The sequence below is a fragment of the Pteropus alecto genome, unplaced genomic scaffold, assembly GCF_000325575.1.
Source record: "Pteropus alecto unplaced genomic scaffold, ASM32557v1 scaffold396, whole genome shotgun sequence".
Taxonomy (NCBI): Eukaryota; Metazoa; Chordata; class Mammalia; order Chiroptera; family Pteropodidae; genus Pteropus; species Pteropus alecto.
This window is the reverse complement of record NW_006438082.1, coordinates 904,784-915,183: the sequence shown is the minus strand read 5'-3', so window position 1 is coordinate 915,183 and position 10,400 is coordinate 904,784. Positions and strand designations below refer to the sequence as shown.

General features: G+C 64.4%; 1 protein-coding gene across 1 annotated transcript in view; it reads right to left on the bottom strand.

Moving 5' to 3' along the window:
* The window catches only part of PLXNA3 (plexin A3), a 15,115-nt gene extending 5,068 nt beyond the window's left edge, over positions 1-10,047 (bottom strand). The window contains exons 1-22 of the mRNA XM_025049211.1: positions 7,907-10,047; positions 6,996-7,535; positions 6,344-6,526; positions 5,116-5,244; positions 4,945-5,045; positions 4,458-4,581; positions 4,215-4,371; positions 4,037-4,136; positions 3,754-3,868; positions 3,388-3,588; positions 3,179-3,275; positions 2,838-3,028; positions 2,613-2,758; positions 2,423-2,543; positions 2,184-2,320; positions 1,898-2,068; positions 1,537-1,630; positions 1,214-1,453; positions 996-1,139; positions 680-914; positions 448-590; positions 69-368 (exon numbers count right to left, since the gene is read on the bottom strand). Coding sequence (XP_024904979.1) covers positions 69-368; positions 448-590; positions 680-914; positions 996-1,139; positions 1,214-1,453; positions 1,537-1,630; positions 1,898-2,068; positions 2,184-2,320; positions 2,423-2,543; positions 2,613-2,758; positions 2,838-3,028; positions 3,179-3,275; positions 3,388-3,588; positions 3,754-3,868; positions 4,037-4,136; positions 4,215-4,371; positions 4,458-4,581; positions 4,945-5,045; positions 5,116-5,244; positions 6,344-6,526; positions 6,996-7,535; positions 7,907-8,503 — 4,266 coding nt within the window. The 5' untranslated portion in view covers positions 8,504-10,047. The remainder of the gene's footprint in view (positions 1-68; positions 369-447; positions 591-679; positions 915-995; positions 1,140-1,213; positions 1,454-1,536; positions 1,631-1,897; positions 2,069-2,183; positions 2,321-2,422; positions 2,544-2,612; positions 2,759-2,837; positions 3,029-3,178; positions 3,276-3,387; positions 3,589-3,753; positions 3,869-4,036; positions 4,137-4,214; positions 4,372-4,457; positions 4,582-4,944; positions 5,046-5,115; positions 5,245-6,343; positions 6,527-6,995; positions 7,536-7,906) is intronic.
* Positions 10,048-10,400: the final 353 nt, after the last annotated feature.

The following is a 10,400-nucleotide window of genomic DNA, read 5'->3' as shown; positions in this document are numbered from 1 at the left end:
GGCCACTGACTCTGTCCTAGGGTGAAAGGCTGCTGGGGCCCAGGCCTAGAAGGGGGTGGGGCCGGTCAGGGGCTGGGCCCACGGAGGGTGGGGCTCGGGGTGGGACAGTACCTGCGCAGTAGCAACTTTGGGTGGTTCTTGCTCTCAAGGTTTTTCTCTATGAGGTCCGCCAGCAGTTGCTTGAGCAGCCCTGTGGCATAATCAAGGCGGCTCTGCAAGGCCACCATGGTGAGCGAAGCCACGGTGCCACGGTCACGCATGGAGAAGCTGCTCTGGGCCTCCAGCGTGTGGATGAAGGTGAGCACAAAGGCGCGGCTGTGTAGCAGCTGCCCGAAGAGACGCAGCGCCTTCTCGACGTTGGGGGGTGTCTGTGGGGGACAGGGAGTCTCAGAGGCTGGGACGGTGGCCCCGGGGGTGACGGGGAGTGAGCAGGCCACGGGGACTCACATCCAGCTCCTTGAGCACCGGGTGGGCCTCAATGCCCGGGAAGAGCACGCGCACGGCGTACGTCCGGTAGTCCAGGAAGGGGATCTGCACCACGTCCATGTGGTTTGTCAGTTCGTTGATGTCTGTCTGCAGCTCGGCAAAGGCTGGGAGGGGCGGGGAGGAGAAGTGAGCAGAGCAAGAGGAGGCGGGCTCCCGGCGTGCCCACCCCGCGCTGCACCCCCACCCCAGGCACCTTCCTTGCATTCCAGAGCCACGCGGGACTCCAAGTTGTCCATCTGGAGCTGGAGGCGCTTGAGCGTGCGGTCCGCATCCTGAGTCTTGCGCTTGTAGGCAACCAGCACAGCAGTGATGGCCAACAGCAAGAGCCCGCCGCCCACCGCCAGCCCCACCATGGCCGGCAGAGTCAGTGCCCGCTCGGCCGTGATGTGCAGGGTGCCCAGCCAGAACTCCAGGCCGCCCACCAGCACCTGCAGGAACAGGCCCCTGTGAGCTGACCCTCAGAGCCACCCCGCACTCCCCGGGTGGCTTTCCCACGCCCGCGCACACACCATGACAGGCTGCCGGCCCGTCTGGCTGGGCGAGTCGCACAGCAGCTGCGTGTCTGAGACGGTGAGTGCACACGGCTGGCCCCCGATCAGCACGGTGTAGTTGAGGCGGGAGCTGCCGGCTGCCGCGGGGATCAGATTCTTGCCCTGCGTATGGAAGGCACGGTCCACCAGGGCTCCCCAGCGCCCTGGCCCTCCCAGCCCCTGCACTCCTCCGGCACCTTCAGCACCACGTGGGAGCCAGGCTTGACGTCCAGGACACCAGAGGGCCCCAGTGGCTCGAAGCTGGGGTCCGGGTAGTAGGTGAAGGCAGACCGGTTGAGGGAGCGGGCTGTCTGGACGTGGTCCAGCAGGAAGCCAAACTCGTCAGGGTGCTCGCCCTGGGCCTGTGGCTGCGGCCGCCCCAAGAAGATGCCAGGGGCCTTACACAGCATGGCAGTGTCGTTGATCACCTGGCACGTCTGTGTGGACAAGGGCGGGTAGCCCAGCACATGAGGCCACGGGTGGCAGAGTCAGGGGTGGGGCGAGGGCAGCTGGCACTCACGTTGGTGGTTTCGATGCCTCGGTACTTGGCCCGGACCCGGGGCTCCTGGACTGTCAGCAGGTGGGTCCCACTCACAGTGATGGCAGTGCTTCCACTGGGGACGGGAGGAGGGGCCTCAGTCTCTGTCCGCCACTGTCCCCAGCCTGGCCCTAGAGAGCTATGAAGGCTGCCATGGGGACCTGGGGCTTCCCATACCTGGGTTGCTGGGCAGGTGCCAGGTGCTACATAGTTGGGAGGACCCTGCCCGCTCTGCCAGTAAGGGCTCAGGTTCAGAGTCAGTGTAATTTGATGCCCAAGGTTCCAGTCACCAGGCAAAGCCCAAGGACAGAAGCTCAGGGACCCAGTCTCCCTAGAATCTTACTTGATGATGCTCCAGGTGGGCTCAAGGCGAGTAACAGTAGGGTCCTGGGTGTAGGTGTAGAGGACTCCGGGACTGGAGATGTTGGCGCGGTCGATGGCCAGGGTGATGGGGGCCTGACTGGGGCCCAGCGTGGAGACGGGCGAGATACACACAATTGCCTCGGCATCTCTCCTATGTCGGTAAGCAGGGCGCTTGGAGCGGGTGGCCCAAGGCCCTCACTGGCCCCGCCCCATCCCTCTGGCCCCCGGTCCAGTGCCCAGCCCAACACTGGCAGGGCCCTACCCACCTCACAAACTGGCACTCGCCATCTCTCACAGTCACCGTGACCCTGCTGCCAGCATCCAGGGAGCTTCCGGAGATGGTGAGCCGCGTACCCCCGGAAGCTGGGCCCCGACTGGGACTTACGCGGTCGAACGTTGGGGTCTGTGGGAGAAGCAGCTGTGAGGCGAGAGAGGACGCGGCCCAGCGTGGGGTCACACCCCCTCAGAAGGGGTGGGCGTGGGAAGAGGCAGGCAGCTCACACACCACAAAGCTGTAGAGCTGCTCGGACTGCGTGCGGAAGTCAGCGGAACAGTCGCCCACGCAGAGCTCCACGGGCCCTGGTGGCGGGCTGGGCACCAGTGACTCCTCCATCTCACACACGATCCTAGCGGGGGAGAGAAGGTCAAGGCCAGCCTCGGAGCACCAGCCTGAGCACCCGCACAGCCACACTCACCTCTCGGCACTGACGTACTCGGCGGGGATGGAGTTGCAACGCACGCCGGCCACCCGCAGGCCCACCTCTCGGTAGGTGAGGCCCAGGTTCTCACCCACGATGGTGACCCGCGTGCCTCCCTCCTTGGGCCCCATGAGTGGATGGATCTGCAGAGCAGGACGGGAAGGTGAGAGGGTGGGCCCAGAGCCCCGGGTGCCCAGTGGGCAGAGGGTGGCAGAAGCTAACCTGGGCGATGCGGGGGTGGCTGCAGCGGCTGCCCTTCTGGCTCGGATGCATCCAGTTGGTCTTGGGGGCTGGACAGTGGGCCCGCAGCTGGCACCTGTGCTCCGAGATGCACCAGCCACAGCTGAAGCGGGGGTCAGCCTTGAGGCAGAGGCCACAGTTGGGTCGCTGTGCCCAGCACTTATACAGGAGAGCTGCGGGCAGGGAGGGCACTGCTGGGGAGCATCCACGGGGAGCCAGGGCCTCTGCGGGCCCTGACAGAGGGGCCCCTTGTTAGACCTGGCCCCAGCTCATGCCAACTCTGTCCCAGGAGGCTAGCTCCTCAGCCCCATCTCGCCCCTCACCTCGGAAGGTGGCAGGCTTGTCAATGGGGAAGTCTCCATCCCAGACCACAGAGAAGTCCAGCTCGGTGTCGCCGTACTCGTCACCTTCATAGGAGTACTGAAGGACAGGGACCACGTGAGCCCTCAGAAGGTCCCCTGCCACAGCCACCTGAGGCTTCCAGACCAGAGAGCGGAGCACAGGCCCGGGGATGGCAGGGAGGGGGCCTCACCGACGCATTCTGGCACTGCACACTGCTGCTGTTGAAACGCACGGCGGGCACGCGCTGCTGCCGCCCCTGCACGCGGACCACGCACTCGTAGTTCTTCTGGCCCGACTGGGGCTGCGGCAGGTTCTTGGCCCGCAGGGTAAGAGGCTGCATGACGCCGACTGGGATCAGGAGGTCCCCACTCGGCAGGATCTCGGGGCAGCCCTGCGGGGGAGAACGCCATCAGCCACACGCCGACCGCGCTGTCCAGGCCCAGCTGGGCCAGCCCCGCATCGAGGAGGCTCCAAGAAACCGATGAGATCAAAGACAGAAAAGCCAGAGGCGAGTGCATGCGGAGCCCAGCCCCCTCGCGCACGGCTCCCGCCTCACCTCGGGGCTGTGGACCCTGCCCTCCTGGAAGGAGCACTCGTGGGGGTGGCTGGTACACACGTGGCGGTACTTACACCAGTGGCAGGGGTAAGGGCTGCCGACGCAGGACATGCACCTAGGGGGGAGAAGCTTCAGAAACAACAGAGAAGACCTGGCCTGGCCCCCTCAGCATTCCTCCTATGGGACACATGGGGAACCAAAGGAAGAAGGCTCCAGGACCCATCCGAGGTCTGCACGACATAGCAAGGGACAACGAGACGTGCGGACAGAGATCGGTACTCACGACTGAAGGACACTACAGTTGTAGAAGACAAAGTCGGCCCCGGCGAACCTCACGCCGGTCTCCTTGGAAAGCAGTTGCAGTCGCACGGTGCGGGTGGCCCCTGCAGCAAGCCCAAGTGCGGCCGTGAGCCAGCCGGGGACAGACAGTGCCCCCATCCCGAGCAGCCCCAGCCACTGACCGTGCCCCCTGGTGAGAGCCTGGAGCTCCTGGAGGGAGGGCGAGGGGCAGCGCAACTCCCCGGAGGGCAGCAGGATGGCCTCATTCTCCGTCACCTCCTCGAAGGCACAGCTCACACCTGCGCTGAGGTCTGGCACATTGCGCATGGCCACGGTCAGCTGCGGGAGACGGAGCACTCAGCAGGGTGCACCCCGCACACGCGCACACATTGGGCAGCACAGCCCACACCCGCCACACCACTCACCTGCACCCCGGGCGATGTTACTGACACGTTGTTGGGCCGGACCCGCACCTGGACACACTTGCTCAGCTCCTCGGCAAAGCCATGTGGGGCTGAGGCGCCTGGACAGGCCCCCTCGCGGCAGCATCTGCGTGGGGTCAGGCCAGAGCCCATCGCGCATTTGCCCTGGGAGGGCCCTATCCAGGGCTCCATGGGGGCCTAGCGGGGAAAGGGCCCAGCCGGCCCAGCCCACAGTGCCAGGCAACAGCGTGCCTCAGCCTTGTCCCTGGGGTCTAAGGGACGTCATTTGGAGTGGAGGTTCCGCTCATTAGCTGGAGAAAGTGGAAGGGGAGGGCGGGGAGGGCCATAAGGGCACAGCTGGGAGAAGTGAGCACATAGGCCAGGACAGGTGCTGCCCCCACCGACCAACAAGAGGCCCGGCCAGATCTTCCAGAGAGCAGGGCGTCACTGAGCCCGTCGTCACCACCCATCCCTTTTCTGGGACCCTTACCTGTGCTGCAGCACACACCAACCACAGTGTGGGTCCCCGGAGCCCAAGCAGGCCGCGCAGCTCAGGTACTGCTCACAGGTCTCCACTGGGAGCTGGCTCACCTGGGGACAGCCTCGTCAGCACCCACCTCGCCCCCACACTGCCACCCGCCTCCTCCCACCACGGGCCCACCTGCTTCTCACTCAGGAGGTAGATGTGCCGGTGGTCAGGGCTGAAGAGCAGGTCTCGCAGAATACGGCTGCCATCCACCACGGGCACCGTCTCGTACAGGTGGGCATCCTGGGAGCCATCGACTCGCACCTGGGCCGCAAGGCCAGGGAAGAGGGGTGACAAGCCAATGTGATGCCACAGCAACACCCCACGCACCCAGGGCGTCCTCTTCTCGAGCCAGGAACTTTCCGGGTTGTGGTTGAACTGAAGCTGGGGCCTGGAAGGGCTCAGCCCTTGACCTGCCAGCCCCACGATCCCCATGGGCAGGGGAAGGAGGGCTCAAAGCACCCCCGCCCCGGAGGCCCTTGGGGGCAACTCAGCCAGCCAGAAAAGGCTCCCAGGAGACAGAGACAGAGAGATTAGCGATGCCACAGATGGGGGATGGGGGAGAAGGCTGACATCCAAAGGGGAAGGGGTCTTTAGGGTGATGACAGTGTCCTGGAATGAGAGAGTGGTGACAGTCGCAAAACTCTGCAAACTCGCTCAAACCACTGGCGTGTCTTTTAAGCAGGGGAAGTATATGGGATGGGAATTATACCTCAATAAAGCTGTTACAAATGACAGAAAGGACCCAGGAGGGGAGCAGGCCCAGCACAAGAGCTCAGCAGCCCTCTTCGCGAGCCCTCGCCCGGCTACACGCTCGCGCCCGACCTCCCCAGGGATCACTCCACAGTCTCCAGGTGAGAAGAACGACAGCGTGATGGCTGTCCTGACTTTTGTCCCTTTAGGACACATCAGAGCTCCCAGGAGCTCATCTCTCACTTTCACGCTCCCTCCACTGCCAGGACAGAAGCAGCTGCGGCCCTGCTGCCCGTGAGGGGACACAGGGCGAAGGGGGTTACGTCTGCATCCATTCCAGTGAGGATCCAGCACTGACGGCTGAGCCGCTGCCACCTGCTCTCCTGGCAAGGAGACCCTGAGAGAGGTCTGGTTTCTGTCCCCAGGGCCACAGGAAGCCGGCAATTCAGGCCATAGTAGGCAGTGGTGCCGGAGCCGGTGGATGGCCATGGGAGCCTCTTGGGGAGCATGGCCGGGCTCCTGGGGCCCTGGCTGGGAAGCTCCCTTTGCCCTACTGAGTGTGCCCTGTCCAGAGTCTCACAGGGCTTGTCTGTACATTCTTGTCCGTGACTGTCATCCCATATCTCAGAGTCTGCCCCAATCTTCACATGGCAAGGGGGCCAGGGCCTACCTTCTTCAGACTGCCGCTGCGAGTGCCAATGAAGACCACAGAGTGCTCGTGGTAGGTGTAGGCCGCCACACTGGCCATGCCGTCAGCGCCATCGGCCAGCAGGGGCAGCCCCTCGATCACGTGCAGGCCGCCCAGTGGCTGGTTCAACACCAGCCCGCAGAAGTTTCCATTTATCTGCATGGGCTAGTGAAACGGGAGGGATGCACGTGACAGTCAAAGCTTGGGGGGACAGAGGCCATGAGACCCCATGTTCTAGAAGGGAGCAGTATCTGGAACTTGTTTCCCACCAGCCGAGACCAACTGCTGCCCTGGACCCCACAGGAAATCGGGGGGCTGAGGAGGGAGACAGAGGAGGGAAAGGAGGCGGGAGTAGGGGCGGAGAGCGAGGCCTGGGCCTACGAGATGGGGACGGGCCGGGAGACTACTGCTGACTCAGGACAGTGAGGGACACTCGTGAGTTGGAGCAAGGAGCAGCCGGCTGGGAATGGGTGGAGGAGCAGGCAGGGCGAGAGGCGGCCCACGAGCAGAGAGCGCCCGCCCAGAGCGACGGTGAGGAGGCAGGCTGCGGGGGGGCAAATGCAGGGAGAGGATGAGAGGGCGGGGGTCCCCAAGAGGGAGGCGCGGCTATTCCGGCTGAGGCCGCTGAGCTCACCGTGTTGATGCAGGGCAGCTCCTTGTTGAGCAGCCACGGCAGGGCCAGTGTCCCCTCCCCGCGATAGCATGACTGGATGCGGCGCCGGATGTGCGCGTTGATGGTGCTGAGGGTAAAGAGGCAGAGAACAGTCTGCCGGGGCGGGCTGGCCCGGTTCTTCTGGCCCTGAGAGAAGATGGTGAAGAGGACGTCCTCGTCGGCCGGCACGCCCAGGGCCTGGGCCAGCAGCAGGCCGGGCTTGGCCAGGTGGGCGCTCTGCACCAAGCGGTACTCCACGCCGCGCCAGGAGCAGCCGATGGGAAACTCCACGTACGAGTAGAACTCGGAGTCCCCCGCGCACATGCGCACGATCTTGGACGTGAAGAATTTCTCGCCCGCCGTGTCCAGCAGCGTCTGCTGGGTGTCCAGCTGCAGCGTCAGGAAGTACACGAAGGAGGCGCTCACAAAGCCGTAGATGTAGTAGATGTCAAAGGCGGGGTACAAGGACAAGGTGTCTGAGGGAATCTTGATCTGCGAGGAGACAAACTCATCCTGGTACACCTGGGGAGCAGGATGAGGAGACAGCGTGGGACAAGGTCTGGGTCCATCGTCAGTCTCTTAATCCCTGGCCCTTCGACCCCCACAACACAGTCTCCCCAGGGCTTCCTCTCACAGCACCGCCCCCCCTGCCCCACCAACATGGTCACAGGAGCCCAGGCCACAAGGGTAGCAGAGGGCAGGGCGAGCAGCCCCGTCCCGCGCTTCAGCCCACCCTCCTGTCTTCGGCAGCTCGTCCCTCCTTGGACCAGGGCTCTTCCAGAGGTGGAGCCAGGACAGAGAGAAGACAGGAGGGAAACAGGTGCCGGCTATTGAGGCGGGGTGTCGGGGACAGGCAAAGGGAGGAGGGGGAACGGACTGGCCAGCTCACCCACCAGACTAAACATGTCGGCACTGTCCTCGTCGCGGATGAGCTTGCGGGAGCTCAGAGTGGGGAAGTACTCGGACTTGCCGTCCACGGCGGTGCCCACGAACAGCTTACTGGGCCCCTGACCCTGCTCCACGATGACACCGGCCATGGAGTCAGGCTCCTGGGCCCCTGACAGGTAGTGCTCCTTGCGGTGGTGGGGCTCGCCCAGCTTGAAGAGGTCATCCAGGCGAAGAAACTGGCAGATGCCTTGCCAGATGCTGCCGCAGGCCACCAAGCGACGGGCAGCATAGTCTATGAGCAGCAGCTTGTTCACGTTGTCCACGGGCGCCAGGCGGTGGGTGCACACACGCATACTGGGGGGCGGATAGCAGCGAGCATTGTCCTCAACGGGCCCCGTGACATGGGCCCGTAGCTCAGTCAGGTTGGGGGCCAGCTTGAAGACACGGTTCACTGCGCCCACAAATACCTCCCCGGTCACCCGGTGCACAGCCAGGTGGGTGAGTGTGGTGTCTGTCACTAAGAAGGCGGGGAAGGGTCTGTTGCGGCCCAGGACCCCCTCCATGGTGAGGGGTAGCAGCAGGAGGAGGCAGACAGTGGGCATGGTCGGCGGCTGCACCTGGGACGGGCCTGAGGAGAGATGGCAAGTGCAGGTCAGAGCTCCCCGGCCCAGGCCGCCAGTCCTACCGCGCAGCCTGGCCTAGGACCCCCAGCAGGCCAAGCTCCGTGCCACAGTGGGTGGAAGCCACTCACTCGCCCACCACCACACCAGAGCCGGAGCCCCAGATGGTGACCACGGCCGGGAGAGGAGGGGCCTCCAGGGCGCATGAGTGAGCAGTAAGCGCAGGCAGACTTGGGGGCCATCAATCATCCCCCAGCCCCCCACCCCCCTGGAAAGGAGCCAGGAGGCCTCGCCTCAGCTGGGCCACACCCAAGGGGGCAGCAGAGCCAGATGCTGGGAAAGGCAGGGCGGGAGGCCGTCCTGGAATGAGACCCCGAATGCCAGATCCCAGAGCTGAGGACGGCTAGCCGCATACAAGAGCCACCACAGGCAAACCTCAGGCCACAGACACCCCACGCCCAAGCTGGGGGAAGGGGAAAGGCAGGGAGAGAACAATCACAAGCCGAGGGATGGGGAGAACAGCACCCCAGAGTGGCACTGCCACCAGGAGCCCCAGGACAGAGGTCTGAGGCATCAAGGCCTGAGAGTGGACTCGGCACCGCCACATTCCCACTCCTGGCCCCAGCTGCCTCCTCACCCCGAGGGCCTCCCTCGGCTGGCTGTCCAGGAGCCTGCTGTCTGGCCTACCGGCTGGGCTGCAACACAAAGCCGAGTCGCGCCTGCCCCCACAGCCAAGCACCACGGAGACAGACATAAGTCAGGCTCTGCTCAGGCACAGCCAGACAGATGGCCCAGGCAATCCTGTACGGTTCTCCCTCCAGACCCAGAGGTTAGCTGGAGAAGGGGAGGTGTCAGGGGGTCCAAAGAGTCCTATGGAAGGGAAGCATCGTCCCCCAATACAGAGAGACCTTGCAGAGATGGGGCAGAGGCTGTAGGGACAGTGCCCAGCTTGGCCGGGTCTTCGCCCCCAGGCCACACCCAGCTCTCCTGCCAGCTCCAGGTGGCAAAGATAGCAGAGCAGTGTCGTAGCAGCCAACAGGATAGGGCTTAGTGCTACCCTCTCAGTGCCCAAGCCCCAAGGGAGACACGAAGTACCCAGCTTGGGCGGGGGGGTGCAGGGAAGCAAACCAAGGAGGTGCAGAAGAAGGAAAGGAAAAAAAATGCATTTGCTAGAACAAGGAACAGGCCCAGCTTGAAACTGCAAAGTTTCGGCTTAGACTGATCACCTCTCCAGGGCTCTTTTGTCAGGTCGGAATCCTGGGCCCCTAATGCCACAGCCAGAGAAAAAAGGAAGGCGAAAGAGAGGAGAGGTCGCATCCCACCCTCACCTCCTCCACACCCTGCGGGAACACAAGCCCAAGAATGGGGACTGGAGGGGTCACCGGCAGACCCAGAGAGGCAGGATTTGCATCCCAAACCCCTATCCGAACCTCCACCTGTAAGTGGGAGCCTAGGGCATCCCAGGCACACCCAGTCCGTCTGCTACATCCCTGCCAGCAGAAAGCCCGGAAGATGGAGACAGTCCCTCACAGAGACACGGCTCCAGCACCCGCTCCCCAATGCCCCCCCCCAGCGTGCTGCTGGCCCGGCTCTCCCTGCCCCCACCAGGGGCACCCCCCGGCCGACCCACGGGGACCCTAGTGGATGGAGGCGCCACAGCAGTCCTTGGAGAGGCCGCTCCTCCGCCACAAAGGGTCCCCATCGGGCAGGGGGGCTGGGCTCAGGCTGGCCGTCCCTATCAGCACGGGGCACGAAGGACCAGTCAGGCCGGCAGCCAAGGGGCAAGAGGAGAGGCAGGGCCCGACCCCCTCAAGCCGAGAGAACCCACAGACTGCCGGAGCTTCGAGCTGCCGAACAGGCTAGCCCCGCACGGGCGGTG